Here is a 19,305-nt window from a genome sequence, read left to right on the forward strand (position 1 = left end):
TGAATCAGCAGCATATCAGTCCCCATCTTACAGTCCTGCAGCTGATAATAGGGAATTGTGGTAACACAGGAGAACGTCAGTCCCCATCTTACAGTCCTGCAGCTGACAATAGGGAATGGTGGTAACACAGGAGCACGACAATCCCCATCTTACAGTCCCGCAGCTGACAATAGGGAATGGTGGTAACACAGGAGCACATCAGTCCCCATCTTACAGTCCCGCAGCTGATAATAGGGAATGGTGGTGACTCAGCAGCTCGTTAGTCCCCGTCTTACAGTCCCGCAGCTGATAAAAGGGAATGGTGGTAACACCGTAGCATGTCAGTCCCCATCTTACAGGCCCGCAGCTGATAATAGGGAATTGTGGAAACACATGAGCACGTCAGTCACCATCTTACAGTCCTGCAGCTGATAATAGGGAATGGAGGTAATACAGGAGCACGTCAGTCCTCATCTTACAGTCCCGCAGCTGATAATAGGGAAAGGTGGTGACACAGCAGCACGTCAGTCCCCATCTTACAGTCCTGCAGCTGATAATAGGGAATGGTGATAACACAAGAGCATGTCAGTCACCATCTTACAGTCCCGCAGCTGATAATAGGGAATGGTGGTAACACAGGAGCACGTCAGTCCCCATCTTACAGTCCCGCAGCTGATAATAGGGAACGGTGGAAACACAGGAGCACGTCAGTCACCATCTTACAGTCCTGCAGCTGATAATAGGGAATGCAGGTAATACAGGAGCACGTCAGTACCCATCTTACAGTCCTGCAGCTGATAATAGGGAATGGTGATAACACAAGAGCATGTCAGTCACCATCTTACAGTCCCGCAGCTGATAATAGGGAATGGTGGTAACTCAGGAGCACGTCCGTCCCCATCCTACAGTCCCACAGCTGATTATAGAAAATGGTGGTAACATAGGAGCATGTCAGTCCCCATCTTACAGTCCTGCAGCTTATAATAGGGAATGGTGATAACACAAGAGCACATCAGTCACCATCTTACAGTCCCGCAGCTGATAATAGGGAATGGTGGTAACACAGGAGCACGTCAGTCCCCATCTTACAGTCCTGCAACTAATAGTAGGGAATGGTGGTAGCACAAGAGCACATCATTCACCATCTTACAGTCCTGAAGCTAACAATAGGGAATGGTGGTAACACAGGAGCACGTCAGTCACCCTCTTACAGTCCCGCAGCTGAAAATAGGGAATGGTGGTAACACAGGAGCACATCAGTCCCCATCTTACAGTCCCACAGCTGATAATAGGGAATGGTGGTAACACAGGAGCACATCAGTCCCCATCTTACAGTCCCACAGCTGATAATAGGGAATGGTGGTAACACAGGAGCACATCAGTCCCCATCTTACAGTCCTGCAGCTGATAATAGGGAATGGTGGTAACACAGGAGCACATCCGTCACCATTTTTCAGTCCCGCAGGTGATAATAGGGAATGGTGGTAACACAGGAGCACATCAGTCCCCATCTTACAGACCCGCAGCTGATAATAGGGAATGGTGGTAACACAGGAGCATGTCAGTCACTGTCTTACAGTCCCGCAGCTGATAATAGGGAAAGGTGGTAACACATTAACACGTCAGTCTCCTTCTTACAGTCTTGCAGCTGATAATAGGGAATGGTGGTAACTCAGGAGCACAACAGTCACCATCCTACAGTCCCGCAGCTGATAATAGGGAATGGTGGTAAGACAGGAGCACGTCAGTCACCCACTTACAGTCCCACAGCTGATAATAGGGAATGGTGGTAACACAGGAGCACGTCAGTCACCATCTTACAGTTCCGCAGCTGATAATAGGGAATGGTGGTAACACAGGAGCACGTGAGTCCCCTTCTTGCAGTCCCGCAGCTGATAATAGGGAATGGTGGTAACACAGGAGCACGTCATTCCACATATTAGAGTCCTGCAACTGATAATAGGGAATGGTGGTAAAACAGGAGTACGTCATTCCCCATCTTATAGTCCAGCAGCTGATAATAGGGAATGGTACACAGGAGCACATAAGTCCCCATCTTACAGTCCCACAGCTGATAATAGGGAATGGTGGTTACACAGGAGCACGTCAGTCACCATCTTACAGTCCCGCAGCTGATAATAGGGAATGGTGTTAACACAGGAGCACGTCAGTCCCCATCTTACAGTCCTGCAGCTGATAAGAGGGAATGGTGGTGAATCAGCAGCATATCAGTCCCCATCTTACAGTCCTGCAGCTGATAATAGGGAATTGTGGTAACACAGGAGAACGTCAGTCCCCATCTTACAGTCCTGCAGCTGACAATAGGGAATGGTGGTAACACAGGAGCATGACAATCCCCATCTTACAGTCCCGCAGCTGACAATAGGGAATGGTGGTAACACAGGAGCACATCAGTCCCCATCTTACAGTCCCGCAGCTGATAATAGGGAATGGTGGTGACTCAGCAGCTCGTTAGTCCCCGTCTTACAGTCCCGCAGCTGATAAAAGGGAATGGTGGTAACACCGTAGCATGTCAGTCCCCATCTTACAGGCCCGCAGCTGATAATAGGGAATTGTGGAAACACATGAGCACGTCAGTCACCATCTTACAGTCCTGCAGCTGATAATAGGGAATGGAGGTAATACAGGAGCACGTCAGTCCTCATCTTACAGTCCCGCAGCTGATAATAGGGAAAGGTGGTGACACAGCAGCACGTCAGTCCCCATCTTACAGTCCTGCAGCTGATAATAGGGAATGGTGATAACACAAGAGCATGTCAGTCACCATCTTACAGTCCCGCAGCTGATAATAGGGAATGGTGGTAACTCAGGAGCATGTCAGTCCCCATCTGACAGTCCCGCAGCTGATTATAGGGAATGGTGGTAACATAGGAGCACGTCAGTCCCCATCTTACAGTCCTGCAGCTTATAATAGGGAATGGTGATAACACAAGAGCACGTCAGTCACCATCTTACAGTCCCACAGCTGATAATAGGGAATGGTGGTAACACAGGAGCACGTCAGTCCCCATCTTACAGTCCTGCAACTAATAATAGGGAATGGTGGTAGCACAAGACCACATCATTCACCATCTTACAGTCCTGAAGCTAACAATAGGGAATGGTGGTAACACAGGAGAACGTCAGTCATCCTCTTACAGTCCCGCAGCTGAAAATAGGGAATGGTGGTAACACAGGAGCACGTCAGTTCCCATCTTACAGTCCCACAGCTGATAATAGGGAATGGTGGTAGCACAGGAGCACATCAGTCCCCATCTTACAGTCCCACAGCTGATAATAGGGAATGGTGGTAACACAGGAGCAAATTAGTCCCCATCTTACAGTCCTGCAGCTGATAATAGGGAATGGTGGTAACACAGGAGTACATCCGTCACCATTTTTCAGTCCCGCAGGTGAAAATAGGGAAGGGTGGTAACACAGGAGCCGTCTATCACCATCTTACAGTCCCGTAGCTGATAATACGGAATGCTGGTAACACAGGAGCACATCAGTCCCCATTTTACAGACCAGCAGCTGATAATAGGGAATGGTTGTAACACAGGAGCATGTCAGTCACCGTCTTACAGTCCCGCAGCTGATAATAGGGAATGGTGGTAACACATTAACACGTCAGTCCCCATCTTACAGTCCTGCAGCTGATAATAGGGAATGGTGGTAACACAGGAGCACAACAGTCACCATCTTACAGTCCCGTAGCTGATAATAGGGAATGGTGGTAAGACAAGAGCACGTCAGTCACCCACTTACAGTCCCACAGCTGATAATAGGGAATGGTGGTAACACAGGAGCACGTCAGTCACCATCTTACAGTCCCGCAGCTGATAATAGGGAATGGTGGTAACACAGGAGCACGTCAGTCCCCTTCTTGCAGTCCCGCAGCTGATAATAGGGAATGGTGGTAACACAGGAGCACGTCAGTCAACATATTAGAGTCCTGCAACTGATAATAGGGAATGGTGGTAACACAGGAGTACGTCATTCCCCATCTTATAGTCAAGCAGCTGATAATAGGGAATGGTACACAGGAGCACATAAGTCCCCATCTTACAGTCCCGCAGCTGATAATAGGGAATGGTGGTAACACAGGAGCACGTCAGTCACCATATTACAGTCCCACAGCTGATAATAAGGAATGGTGGTAACACAGGAGCACATCAGTCCCCATCTTACAGTCCTGCAGCTGATAAGAGGGAATGGTGGTGAATCAGCAGCACATCAGTCCCCATCTTACATCCTGCAGCTGATAATAGGAAATGGTGATAACTCAAGAGCATTTCAGTCTCCATCTTACAGTCCCGCAGCTGATAATAGGGAATGGTGGTAACTCAGGAGCACGTAAGTCCCCATGTTACAGTCCCGAAGCTGATAATAGGGAATGGTGGTAACATAGGAGCATGTCATTCCCCATCTTACAGTCCTGCCGCTTATGATAGGGAATGGTGATAACACAAGAGCACGTCAGTCACCATCTTACAGTCCCGCAGCTGTTAATAGGGAAAGATGGTAACACAGGAGGAAGTCAGTCCCCATCTTACAGTCCTGCAACTAATAATATGGAATTGTGGTAACACAAGAGTACGTCAGTCACCATCTTACAGTCCTGAAGCTAACAATAGGGAATGGTGGTAACACAGGAGCACGTCAGTCACCCTCTTACAGTCCCGCAGCTGAGAATAGGAAATGGTGGTAACACAGGAGCTCATCAATCCCCATCTTACAGTCCTGCAGCTGATAATAGGGAATGGTGGTAACACAGGAGCACATCAGTCATCATCTTACAGTCCCGCAGCTGATAATAGTGAATGGTGGTAACACAGGAGCACGTCAGTCCCCGTCCTACAGTCCCACAGCTGATAATAGGGAATGGTGGTAACACAGGAGCACAACAGTCACCATCTTACAGTCATGCAGCTGAAAATAGGGAATGGTGGTAACACAGGAGCACGTCAGTCAACATATTACAGTTCCTCAGCTGATAATAGGGAATGGTGGTAACACAGGAGTACGTCAGTCCCCATCTTATAGTCCCGCAGCTGATAATAGGGAATGGTAACACAGGAGCACATAAGTCCCCATCTTACAGTCCCACAGCTGATAATAGGGAATGGTGGTAACACAGGAGCACGTCAGTCACCATCTTACAGTCCCGCAGCTGATAATAGGGAATGGTGGTAACACAGGAGCACGTCAGTCCCCATCTTACAGTCCTGCAGCTGATAATAGGGAATGGTGGTAACACAGGAGCACATCCGTCACCATTTTACAGTCCCGCAGGTGATATTAGGGAATGGTGGTAACACAGGAGCCCGTCAGTCCCCATCTTACAGACCCGCAGCTGATAATAGGGAATGGTGGTAACACAGGAGCATGTCAGTCACCGTCTTACAGTCCTGCAGCTGATAATAGGGAATGGTGGTAACACCTCAACACGTCAGTCCCCATCTTACAGTCCTGCAGCTGATAATAGGGAATGGTGGTAACACAGGAGCACAACAGTCACCATCTTACAGTCCTACAGCTGATAATAGGGAATGTTGGTAACACAGGAGTACGTCAGTCCCCATCTTACAGTCCTGCAGCTGATAATAGGGATTGGTGGTAACACAGGAGCACGTCAGTCACCATCTTACAGTCCCGCAGCTGATAATAGGGAATTGTGGTAACACAGGAGCACGTCAGTGCCCGTCTTGCAGTCCCGTAGCTGATTATAGGGAATGGTGGTAACATAGGAGCACGTCAGTCAACATATTACAGTCCCGCAGCTGATAATAGGGAATGGTGGTAACACAGGAGTACGTCAGTCCCCATCTTACAGTCCCGCAGCTGATAATAGGGAATGGTGGTAACACAGGAGCACATCAGTCCCCATCTTAGAGTCCTGCAGCTGATAATAGGGAATGGTGGTGAATCAGTAGCACATCAGTCCCCATCTTGCAGTCCTGCAGCTGATAATAGGGAATGGTGGTAACACAGGAGAACGTCAGTCCCCATCTTACAGTCCTGCAGCTGACAATAGGGAACGGTGGTAACACAGGAGCACGTCAGTCCCCATCTTACAATCCCGCAGCTGACAATAGGGAATGGTGGTAACACAGGAGCATGTCAGTCCCCAGCTTACAGTCCCCAGCTGATAATAGGGAATGGTGGTAACACAGGAGCACATCAGTCCCCATCTTACAGTCCCACAGCTGATAATCGGGAATGGTGGTGACTGAGCAGCACATCAGTCCCCGTCTTACAGTACCGCAGCTGATAATAGGGAATGGTGGTAACACAGGAGCACGTCTGTCCCCATCTTACAGTCCTGCAGCTGATAATAGGGAATGGTGGTATAACAGGAGCACGTCATTCCCCATCTTACAGTCCTGCAGCTGATAATAGGGAATGGTGGTGACTCAGCAGCATGTACATCCTCATCTTACAGTCCTGCAGCTGATAATAGGGAATGGTGATAACACAAGAGCACGTCAGTCACCATCTAACAGTCCCACAGCTGATAATAGGGAATGGTGGTAACTCAGAAGCACGTCAGTCCCCGTTTTACAGTCCCACAGCTGATAATAGGGAATGGTGGTAACACAGGAGCACATCAGTCCCCATCTTACAGTCCTGCAACTAATAATAGGGAATAATGGTAACACAAGGGCACGTCAGTCACCATCCTACAGTCCTGAAGCTAACAATAGGGAATGGTGGTAACACAGGAGCACGTCAGTCACCCTCTTACAGTCCTGCAGCTGAAAATAGGGAATGGTGGTAACACAGGAGCACGTCAGTCCCCGTCTTACAGTCCCGCAGCTGATAATAGGGAATGGTGGTAACTCAGGAGCACGTCAGTCCCCATCTTACAGTCCCACAGCTGATAGTAGGGAATGGTGGTAACATAGGAGCACATCAGTCCCCATCTTACAGTCCTGCAGCTGATAATAGGGAATGGTGGTAACACAGGAGCACATCAGTCACCATCTTACAGTCCGGCAGTTGATAATAGGGAATGGTGGTAACACAGGAGCACGTCAGTCCCCATCTTACAGTCCTGCAGCTGATAATAGTGAATGGTGGTAACACAGGAGCACGTCAGTCCCGTCTTACAGTCCCACAGCTGATAATAGGGAATGGTGGTAATACAGGAGCACGTCAGTCACCATCTTAAAGTGCTGCAGCTGATGATAGGGAATTGTGATTACACAAGAGCACGTCAGTCACCATCTTAGAGTCCTGCAGCTGATAATCGGGAATGGTGGTAACACAGGAGCACGTCAGTCACCATCTTACAGTCCTGCAGCTGATAATAGGGAATGGTGGTAACACAGGAGTTACCATCTTACAGCCGCAGCTGATAATAGGGAATGGTGGTAACACAGGTGCATGTCAGTCCCCATCTTACAGTCCCTCAGCTGATAAAAGGGAATGGTGGTAACACAGAAGCACGTCAGTCACCATCTTACAGTCCTGCAGCTGATAATAGGGAATGGAGGTCACACAGGAGCACGTCAGTCCCCATCTTACAGTTCCGCAGCTGAAAATAGGGAATGGTGGTAACACAGGAGCACGTCAGTCCCCGTCTTACAGTCCTTCAGCTTATAATAGGGAATGGTGATAACACAAGAGCACGTCAGTCACCATATTACAGTCCCGCAGCTGATAATAGGGAATGGTGGTAACACAGGAGCACGTCAGTCCCCATCTTACAGTCCTGCAACTAATAATAGGGAATGGTGGTAACAGAAGAGCACGTCAGTCACAATCTTACAGTCCTGAAGCTAACAATAGGGAATGGTGGTAACACAGGAGCACGTCAGTCACCCTCTTACAGTCCTGCAGCTGAAAATAGGGAATGGTGGTAACACAAGAGCACGTCAGTCCCCATCCTACAGTCCCGCAGCTGGTAATAGGGAATGGTGGTAACTCAGGAGCACGTCAGTCACCATCTTACAGTCCTGCAGCTGATAATAGGGAATGGTGGTAACACAGGAGCACGTCAGTCACCATCTTACAGTCCCGCAGCTGATAATAGGGAATGGTGGTAACACAGGAGTCTCCATCTTACAGTCCCCCAGCTGATAATAGGGAATGGTGGTAACACAGGAGCACATCAGTCCCCATCTTACAGTCCCACAGCTGATAATAGGGAATGGTGGTAACACAGGAGCACGTCAGTCCCCCTCTTACAGTCCCACAGCTGATAATAGGGAATGGTGGTAACACAGGAGCACGTCAGTCCCCATCTTATAGTCCCGCAGCCGAAAATAGGGAATGGTGGTAACACAGGAGCACGTCAGTCACCGTCTTACAGTCCAGCAGCTGATAATAGGGAATGGTGGTAACACAGGAGCACGTCAGTCCCCATCCTACAGTCCCGCAGCTGATAATAGGGAATGGTGGTAACTCAGGAGCACGTCAGTCACCATCTTACAGTCCTGCAGCTGATAATAGGGAATGGTGGTAACACAGGAGCACGTCAGTCACCATCTTACAGTCCCGCAGCTGATAATAGGGAATGGTGGTAACACAGGAGTCACCATCTTACAGTCCCGCAGCTGATAATAGGGAATGGTGGTAACACAGGAGCACATCAGTCCCCATTCTTACAGTCCCACAGCTGATAATAGGGAATGGTGGTAACACAGGAGCACGTCAGTCCCCATCTTACAGTCCCGCAGCTGCTAATAGGGAATGGTGGTAACACAGGAGCACGTCTGTCACCATCTTACAGTCCTGCAGCTGATAATAGGGAATGGTGGTAACACAGGAGCACGTCAGTCCCCATCTTACAGTCCCGCAGCCGAAAATAGGGAATGGTGGTAACACAGGAGCATGTCAGTCACCGTCTTACAGTCCTGCAGCTGATAATAGGGAATGGTGGTAACACAGGAGCACGTCAGTCCCCATCTTACAGTCCTGCAGCTGATAATAGGGAATTGTGGTAGCACAGGAGCACGTCATTCACCATCTTACAGTCCCGCAGCTGATAATAGGGAATGGTGGTAACACAGGAGTCATCATCTTACAGTCCCGCAGCTGATAGTAGTGAATGGTGGTAACACAGGAGCACGTCAGTCACCATCTTACAGTCCCGCAGGTTATAATAGGGAATGGTGGTAACAGAGGAGCACGTCAGTCACCATCTTTCAGTCCCGCAGCTGATAATAGGGAATGGTGGTAACACAGGAGCACATCAGTCCCCATCTTTCAGTCCTGCAGCTGATAATAGGGAATGTTGGTAATACTGGAGCACGTCAGTCACCATCTTACAGTCCTGCAGCTGATAATAGGGAATGGTGGTAACACAGGAGCACATCAGTCACCATCTTACAGTCCCTCAGCTGATAATAGGGAATGGTGGTAACACAGGAGCATGTCAGTCCGCATCTTACAGTCCTGCAGCTAATAATAGGGAATGGGGATAACACAGGAGCACGTCAGTCACCATCTTACAGTCCTGCAGCTGATAATAGGGATTGGTGGTGCGGGTGTAGCTCTGGACTCTGTCCCTGCCACCTGCAATGACGAGCGGGACCAGCAATTGTCGCCCAGAGTCAGATAAGATAAACGAAATTACTGTATGGAAGTGGAGTTGGTTAAACCTCCTAGGCTGGGGGCGGACCTGTGTGGGTAATCGTGATAATAAAGGTCCTGTGGGTTTTAGGGTTGTAGGTTATAGCAGGTATATTAAAGTTTGTTGGAGGTGGAGCCAGCCTCTTTTGTTCCTGTCATTCCACCCTCCCTCCCTAAATGTTACTTTATTTGCTCGCTTTGGTTTGGGTTTGGTGAAATTTTTCATTGGCTACTTTAGGCGGGAAGGAACGGCAGGTTACCTATTAGCGCTGTGAATATTGCTTTTCTCTTTGTTTCGCTCACCTTCGTTGACTGTTTATGTCTGCTGGACCACCGCGCTGCAGGCAGAATCATCACCTGATCGGGTGGGTAGTCAAGGTAGAAGGCTTGAGTGTATGTGTTGTGGTTAGAGTGTTTATAGTGTTAGGCTTGGGCTGTTGTTAGCCGTTCTTTTTTTGCCACCTTATTTAAATTAATTTAATTAATTTTAGTAACTAATTTAATTATCTGATATTTAAATAAAATAGCTAACAAATTCTGCCAAATACAAGTCTCTGTGTCTTTATTTCAATTGAGTATGTTTTATTGTCACTGATTCACATGTGGGTCAATCCTCAGACGATGGGAGGTTTAATAATAAGCCAGGTTTAACGCGTTTCAGACCACACCGGATCCTTTGTCAGACGGATTGTTGGAGGAAGTGGGGCCCCAAATCAGTGTCTTGCTTAGGGCCCCATGATGTCTAAATCCGCCTCTGTTCGCCAGTGTGGTCCTTTATGCACAGCGGCAGCCTCCACTCCACCTCCTCTGTGGCACCTCGGCAAGGCAGACGCTGGCAGCTGGGCTTCCCTGTGCTCTCACAGGAGGTGGTCCTGTGACAGTATTCCTGGGGACCTCAGCTGCCATTTGGTTGGCAGGTATGGCATTCTGGGGCAGATAGTGCCTTATGGCCCCTCCTAGGTGGACATTTCTCTCTCGTCTCCACGCCCAGTGATCATCCCCTCTCATCACCTAGTTAAAAACATAAAAAAATCAATTATAATGCAACTTTTCAGGGACATAGGGGTTTAGTCATCATTACATAATTATCAATGGTGATAATATCGGGAAATTGAGGCTGAGATTTTCGTTCTTGACCGACAGATCGGATAATGGAAGAAATGTGTTTCTGGATGTTTTCTAACCATTTTATCTGTAAAACGCTAAAATGATTGTTCATACACACTATAACATAAATCAGGCCGACCACCCGATTATTGACAAATCGCCCCAATAATTGTATAGTGTGTAGGTAACATTACTCCCAGTGTGGTCCTTGAACTTAATCTAGTACATTACACACCTCTTCCAGCTGTTCTGGAGCCACGTATGTGCGGCGCTGGATCCTGGCCCAAAATGCATTTTTTTTCTTCCGGAAGAACCATAATGGATACACCCAAGCAATGTCATCGTACATTCTTAAATAAAACAGTTCATCTTCTTCCATTTGATTGGCCAGAAAGCTATAGAAACAGAAGAACACAGTAATAATAAGCATCACTGCAAACATGTCTAAATTACCAGTATTACAGAGGACCTACCATGTTTTCCACAGCTCCTTGTATGCCAAGTACAAGGCTATGGATAGACTGTGGTATGGAAGGGTACAGCCCTTCTCTGGGCATAATGGTGTAAAGGGCCTCTCTTTACTGAACACAATTTAGTATTGAGATTTCCATAGATAATTTCCTCTCCAGCTATTGTATCATTTATCAACTATCCAAAACGATTCCTATTTTGTTAGCGCCATCTCAGGATGGCAGTAACAGAAAGAATCACCTTGATCTTTTAAAAGAATGGGCGTATCGTTCCTCCCCCAGAAATAAATAGTAGTTCTGGGGGATAATGTTGTATTTTTACATTACACTGTCAGTTATACTGATGACCTGGCCACGTACATACTCAGAGGAGAACGGAGGTCTCTAGAGTGATAACTAACTGTTATTGCTCTGGATTGTTTTCTCCATGGCAGCTGGGTATTGGTGCTCACCTGCCATGGTGATAAATCACTGTTGAATCACTGTGATCACTTATATTGCCACGATAATCAGTGATAAAAGACTAGACTGGCCAGTACATTGCTGTGTCCTGATGTTACACTGATAACTACGTTATAATTTGTGATGTTTAGTTTGAACAAACAAAACTTTATTGTCTGGAAGTACAGTAAATTATATTTAGATGAGTAAATAACCCCTGACTTGGTTAGTTAGTTCTTCTGGAACATTTTGTATTCTGGTCTCATCTGATTAAATCAATGAGTTAAAATACTTACAGTGCGCAGTAAAAGTTGCCAACGGTGTATTCATCTACAGTGAGACCAGCCCTCATGAAATAGATGAGGGCCATCGCCAGTAAGTACTAGAATAGAAATACCAGATACATTATTAGATGGAGAAATGTGTGTATACATACACCAGCAGTACTGTTGTCCACTGTTGGGAATAAAATTGGTAACATGGTTATGAGATTTGGAAGCGTAGTTTTGGAGGATCTTATATGTGGTCTAGTAGTGTCCACTGTTGGATTTGTTTGGCAGGGTGCTCACCACTGAGGAAGGCACATTATAATTTTGAAGGGCAACATTTTGGGCGCGATGCATTGCTAAATCTGAAACATATAGTTATTGATATGCATTTAAATATGTACATAGAACCACTGCTTATTATATAAACCTTTTATATTCTATTCAGTAATTAATAATATGCCACACAATAGTGCCCCCACCAATTCATAATATGCCACACAATAGTGCCCCCACCAATTCACAATATGCCACACAATAGTGCTCTCACCAATTCATAATATGTCACACAATAGTACCCTCACCAATTCATAATATGCCACACAATAGTGCCCTCACCAATTCATAATATGGGGCATTTTTATAAAACTATGCATTTATTAACACTCACGACTTTCAAATTAAGTAATGTAGGTAAGTAAGTTTATGAGTACGATGCAGATAAATCGGTGGTGGTTCTATAATGGGCAGAGGTCATCATATCTTTCTGGCAAGGTATTGGGAAAGATGGAGACTCCACAACAGATAGCAAAGACTCGGTCACTGTGCCAGATACATTGCTGGAAAGATGGCCGTACAGCTGGGAGCAAGTATGGGGAGGGGCACTACATGGGCACAACCACAGCCAGCACTGGTATGGGGGGTGCTTTACTATGAGAGCCCCCTAATCTCTTAGCATGCCTCTGAAATAACCTTACACACAATGATCCATATGTCAGAAGAGACAGTCATTGGTATATGTTGGGAAGTACATTACTGGAAGCGACATGGGGAACTTCCATAATGAGAGATGCAGCAAACACTAAAACATATGAAGTTGGAATCCCCTATAAACTGCTGTATAGTGAGAGAAGTACTGGCTAATAATAATAAGGAAATACCTTGTCAGACATCCTCATTTTCTTATCCCTCTTGAGAAAACGCTGGATTGTAGGTAATTCTGAAATGAAAAGCATGAAATGTAATAATGTTGCATGATATAGTGGGAAAAATGACAGAATTTAATTGGTCGATAGGTAACTGCCTTTCTACATAGCTATCCATATAATAGTATTCATTATGCTATACATGTAATACATAAAGTAATGTAGCATATAAACAAAACTTTGCAAGTGAATTTTGTCTTACTACAGTTAATATCTTCTTGTGCTGGGATGAGCTTACTCTGCCACCATGCTTTATAGGGGTTTGCTGAATGCTTTGTACCCATTGTGCTGGGAGGAGCATACTCTGCCACCATGCTTTATAGGGGTTTGCTGAATGCTTTGTACTAGGGGTGTGCACCGGCCACTTTTCGTGTTTTGTGTTTTGGTTTTGGATCTGGATCTTTCTTCGTGTTTTGGATCTGGATTGGTTTTGCCAAAACCACCCTTCCGTGTTTTGGGTTCTGGGTTTTGTGTTTTGGATCTGTATTTTTTTAAAAAAAAGCATAAAAACAGCTAAAATCACAGAATTTGTAGGTTTTCCTGCTCCTCTGCTATTATTAACCTCAATAACCTTAATTTCCACTCATTTCCAGTCTATTCTGAACACCTCACAATAGTGTTTTTATGTCCAAAAGGTTGCACCGAGGTAGCTGGATGACTATGCTAAGCGACACGAGTGGGCGGCACAAACACGTGACCCATCTAGGCGTGATACTGCAGTGGCAGACAGGATGGCAGTTTGAAAAACTAGGCCCCAAACTGTACATAATGCAAAGAAAAAAAAGAGGTGCAAGATGGAATTGTCCTTGGGCCCTCCCACCCACCCTTATGTTGTATAAACAGGACATGCACACTTTAACAAACCAATCATTTCAGCGCCAGGGTCTGCCACACAACTGTGGCTGAAATGATTGGTTCATTTGGGCCCCAACAAAACAAGCTGGCAATTAATGTGTCCCTGCACAAACTGGCTCTACGGAGGCAAGATGTCATCCTCATCCTCCTCATCCACCAATTCCTCACCCTCTTCAGTGTGTACATCCTCATCCTCACAAAGTATTAACTCGTCCCCACTTGAATCCACCACCACAGGTCCCTCTGTACGTTCTGGAGGCTGGTCTCCCTGGAAGAGCTGATAATTCATTTTGATGAACATCATCTTCTCCACATTCTGTGGAAGCAACCTCCTACGCCTTTCGCTGACAAGGTTCCCGGCTGCACTAAACACTCTTTCGGAGTACACACTGGAGGGGGGGCAACTCAGGTAAAATAGAGCCAGTTTGTACAGGGGCCTCCAAATTGCCTCTTTTTCCTGCCAGTACAGGTATGGACTGTCTGACATGCCTACTTGGATGCTGTCACCGATGTAATCCTCCACCATTCTGTCAATGGTGACAGTATCATATGCAGTGACAGTAGACATGTCAGAAATTGTTGCCAGGTCCTTCAGTCCGGACCAGATGTCCAAACTTGGTCCTGCCTGCCCTGCATCACCGCCAGCGGGTTGCTTAGGATACCTAAGTTTTTTCCTGGCAGCCCCAGTTGCGGGAGAAAATGAAGAAGGAGCTATTGACGTGTCACGTTCCGCTTCAGCTGACAGTGTGTTCACCAGCAGGTCTTTGCACCTCTGCAGGCTTGTGTCGGCCGGAAAGAGAGACACCACATAGGCTTTAAACCTAGGATCGAGCACGGTGGCCAAAATGTAGTGGTCTGATTTCAACAGATTGACCACCCTGGAATCCTGGCAAAGCGAATGAAAGGCTTCATCCACAAGTCCCACATGCCGAGCGGAATCGCTCCATCTTAGCTCCTCCTTCACTTTCTCCAGCTGCTTCTGCAAAAGCCTGATGAGGGGAATGACCTGACTCAAGCTGGCAGTGTCTGAACTGACTTCACGTGTGGCAAGTTCGAAGGGCTGGAGAACCTTGCACAACACGGAAATCATTCTCCACTGCGCTTGAGTCAGGTGCATACCCCCTCCTTTGCCTATGTCATAGGTGGATGTATAGGCTTGTATGGCCTTTTGCTGCTCCTCCATCCTCTGAAGCATATAGAGGGTTGAGTTCCACCGCGTCACAACCTCTTGCTTCAGGTGATGGCGGGGCAGGTTCAAGAGTGTTTGCTGGCGCTCCAGTCTTCGGCACGCAGTCGCTGAATGGCGAAAGTGGCCAGAAATTTTTCGGGCCACTCAAAGCGTCTCCTGCACGCCCCTGTCGCTTTTCAGAAAATTCTGCACCACCAAGTTTATTGTGTGAGCAAAACATGGGACGTGCTGGAATTTGCCCAGATGTAATGCCCGCACAATATTGGTGGCGTTGTCAGATATCACAAATCCCCAGGAGAGTCTAAGTGGGGTAAGCCACTGGGCGATGATTTCCGGTGGTGTGCCTCTTACTGAAACTGGTGATACACAGCGTAGCCTGCCTTGGAACGAGCTGGTGTTTCTGAGATGCTGCTACTGGTGACGCTGCTGCTGTTGCTGCGTAAGGTGATACATCTACCCAGTGGGCTGTCACAGTAATATAGTCCTTAGTCTGCCCTGTTCCACTTGTCCACATGTCCGTGGTTAAGTGGACTTTGGGTACGGCATTTTTCAAGACACTGAGGACACTTTTTCTGACGTTTCTGTACAGTCTCGGTATCGCCTGCCTAGTGAAGTGGAATCTTGACGGGATTTGGAACCGGGGACACACTACCTCCATCAATTGTCTAAATCCCACTGCACTAATGGTGGATACCGGACGCACGTCTAACACCAACATAGCAGTCAAGGCCTCAGTTATACGTTTTGCTTCAGGATGACTGCTGTCGTACTTCATCCTCCTCGCTAAGGACTGTTGGAGGGTCAATTGTTTAGTAAAAGTAGTGGTGTTCCTACTTCCTCTCTGGGATGATGAACGACTCCCAGCAGCAGCAACAGCAGCAGCGGCAGCAGTAGGCGTAGCAATGCAGGATCCTCCGGAGGAATCCCGGATAGGAGAGTCAGTCATGCCAGTGACATGGCCTGCAGGACTACTTCCGATCCTGACTAAGGAGGAAATTGACGAGGAGGGAGTTGACAGTGTGGTTTGCAGGCACTTGGATACAACAGGACAACGGGATTTAGGTGTCCCTGGACTGCTTACGGTCTTAGCCAAAGTTTCTGAACTTGACAGTAACTTTTTATGAACGCGCTGCAGGTGCCGTATAAGGGAGGATGTTCCTAGGTGGTTGACGTCCCTACCCCTACTTATTTCACCTTTACATATGGTACATATGGCAAGACAGTTGTTGTCCAGATTTGGATAGAAATATTGCCAGACCAAAGAGGTGGAATGTTTGGTCTTCTGCCCAGGCATGACCGTGATGGGCTTTTTCATCCCACGGACAACAACTGTCTCCCCCGGAGCCTGATTTAAACAAACCACATCACCATCAGAATCCTCCTCGCCAACTTCCTCCTCAGCGCCAGCTACACCAGTATCCTCATCCTGTTGTACTTCAACAGTGACATCTTCAATTTGCATATCAGCAAGTGGACTGTGGGTGCTCCTTTCAGCACTTGCAGGGGGCGTGCAAATGGTGGAAAGAGCCACCTCTTCCCGTCCAGTGCTGGGAAGGTCAGGCATCGCAACCACCACCACACTTGGACTCTCCTTGGGGATTTGTGATATCTTCTTAGAAAGCACAGTTCTTCGCTGTGCTTTTGCCAGCTTAACTCTTTTGATTTTTTTAGTGGGAGGAGGGCTTCCATCGTCATGTGAAGCTGAACCACTAGTGATGAACATACTAGGGATCGACCTTAGCCGTTCCTTGCCACTCCGTGTCGTAAATGGCATATTGGCAAGTTTACGTTTCTCTTCAGCTGATTTAAATGTTTTTTTCAAGGTCATTTTCCTGAACTTTGTCATTTGGGATTGTATGTGCCCTCTATTATGACATTGGGCATCGGCCTTGGCAGACGACGTTGATGGCATGTTATCGTCTATGTCATGACTAGTGGCAGCAGCTTGAGCACTAGGAGGAAGTGGTTCTTGATCTTTCTCTATTTTATTTTTATCGGAGAAAGTTTGGTCCTCCATTTATGTTATATCGATTTGATATATACGTGCGGCTAAACACAGAAAATATTTTTTTATTTTTGCTGGAGAGTAGTGCACTTTGTGGGTTACACAAGGCTTTAAGAAATGAGCCAGCCGGCTCTTTACTTATGGGACACAGGCGCACGCTTGGCGCTGCTCCTTTGTTGATGCACGTGCGGCTACTGCGCACACAATTCACAAACACAGAAAATAATTTTTTTTTTGGCTTGGACTGGAGTGTACTTTGGGGGTTACAGCACCCTTTAACGGTCAAGCCAGCCGGCCCTTTACTTATGACACAGGCGCACGCTTGGCACTACTTTGTTGATGCACGTGCGGCTACTGCGCACACAATTCACAAACACAGAAAATATATTATTTTTTTAGCACTTGGGGGGAGCACCCCTGATGGACAGAGCACCCCATGGACAACACTACAGCACCCCTTTAGGACTGGGACACTGCACAGGACTTTGGAGTGGACACAGCCCCTATGGAGAACTGACTGCACAACACAGTCCAGCCAGCCCCTATGGACTTTGAAGTCGTGGACACAGCCCCTATTAACAACAGCAGCACAGCACAACCCAGCCAGCCCCTATTGACTTTGAAGTAGTGGACAACAGCAGCACTACACTACACTTCACTACACAGCCCAGCCCAGCCAGCCCTAACTCCCACCCTCCCTCTTCACTGTCCACAGCCGAGTGAGAAAATGGCGCCGACGCGGGTACCTTATATAGGATCCAAAACCCGCGAGACTCGGAAGGCGGGATGATGACGTTTTGCCTCGATTTCAGATCCGAGTCAGGTGTGAAAAGTCGAGCCAGACTCGGATCGGACTCGGATCGGGGGGGCTCGGGGGGGTTCGGATTTCAGAAATCCGAACCTGCTCACCCCTACTTTGTACCCATTGTGCTGGGATGGGCTTACTCTGCCACCATGCTTTATAGGGGTTTGCTGAATGCTTTGTACCCATTGTGCTAGGAGGAACTTACTCTGCCACCATGCTGTATAGGGGTTTGCTGAATGCTTTGTACCCATTGTGCTGGGATGGGCTTACTCTGCCACCATGCTTTATAGGGGTTTGCTGAATGCTTTGTACCCATTGTGCTGGGATGGGCTAACTCTGCCACCATGCTTTATAGGGGTTTGCTGAATGCTGTGTACCCATTGTGCTGGGATGGGCTTACTCTGCCACCATGCTTTATAGGGGTTTACTGAATGCTTTGTACCCATTGTCCTGGGATGAGCTTACTCTGCCACCATGCCTATAGGGGTTTGCTGAATGCTTTGTACTCATTGTGCTGGGATGAGCTTACTCTGCCACCATGCTTTATAGGGGTTTGCTGAATGCTTTGTGCCCATTGTGCTGGGATGAGATTACTCTGTCACCATGCTTTATAGGGGTTTGCTGAATGCTTTGTACCCATTGTGCTGGGATGAGCTTACTCTGCCACCATGCTTTATAGGGGTTTGCTGAATGCTTTGTACCCATTGTGCTGGGATGAGCTTACTCTGCTATCATGCTTTATAGGGGTTTGCTGAATGCTATGTACCCATTGTGCTGGGATGGGCTTACTCTGCCACCATGCTTTATAGGGGTTTGCTGAATGCTTTGTACCCATTGTGCTGGGATGGGCTTACTCTGCCACCATGCTTTATAGGGTTTTGCTGAATGCTTTGTACCCATTGTGCTGGGAGGAACTTACTCTGCCACCATGCTGTATAGGGGTTTGCTGAATGCTTTGTACCCATTGTGCTGGGATGGGCTTACTCTGCCACCATGCTTTATAGGGGTTTGCTGAATGCTTTGTACCCATTGTGCTGGGATGGGCTTACTCTGCCACCATGCTTTATAGGGTTTTGCTGAATGCTTTGTACCCATTGTGCTGGGAGGAACTTACTCTGCCACCATGCTGTATAGGGGTTTGCTGAATGCTTTGTACTCATTGTGCTGGGAGGAGCTTACTCTGCCACCATGCTTTATAGAGTTTTGCTGAATGCTTTGTACCCATTGTGCTGGGATGAGCTTACTCTGCCACCATGCTTTATAGGAGTTTGCTGAATGCTTTGTACCCATTGTGCTGGGAGGAGCTTACTATGCCACCATGCTTTATAGGAGTTTGCTGAATGCATTGAACCCATTGTGATGGGATAAGCTTACTCTGCCACCATGCTTTATATGGGTTTGCTG

The 19,305-nt window shown here is 47.3% G+C and overlaps 1 protein-coding gene across 1 annotated transcript; it reads right to left on the reverse strand.

Moving 5' to 3' along the window:
* Positions 1-10,332: 10,332 nt before the first annotated feature.
* Positions 10,333-13,014, reverse strand: LOC148513706 (speedy protein 1-A-like). Its single transcript, XM_088481453.1, has 4 exons — positions 13,003-13,014; positions 11,873-11,958; positions 10,901-11,060; positions 10,333-10,569 (listed from the first exon to the last, which is right to left on the reverse strand). Exons 1-4 carry the CDS (start codon positions 13,012-13,014, stop codon positions 10,333-10,335), a joined length of 495 nt encoding a protein of 164 aa, XP_088337579.1.
* Positions 13,015-19,305: the final 6,291 nt, after the last annotated feature.

Source organism: Taudactylus pleione, unplaced genomic scaffold (genome assembly GCF_031769625.1).
Source record: "Taudactylus pleione unplaced genomic scaffold, aTauple2 ptg000273l, whole genome shotgun sequence".
NCBI lineage: Eukaryota > Metazoa > Chordata > Amphibia > Anura > Myobatrachidae > Taudactylus > Taudactylus pleione.

What these genes read in the sequence shown, in the direction of transcription:
- LOC148513706 (XM_088481453.1), bottom strand. An exon ending in GGCAACTTTTACTGCGCACT is followed by an intron (nt 11,061 to 11,872) that starts GTAAGTATTTTA and finishes CTGTTTCTATAG; the next exon opens with CTTTCTGGCCAATCAAATGG. An exon ending in CTCCAGAACAGCTGGAAGAG is followed by an intron (nt 10,570 to 10,900) that starts GTGTGTAATGTA and finishes GTTTTTAACTAG; the next exon opens with GTGATGAGAGGGGATGATCA.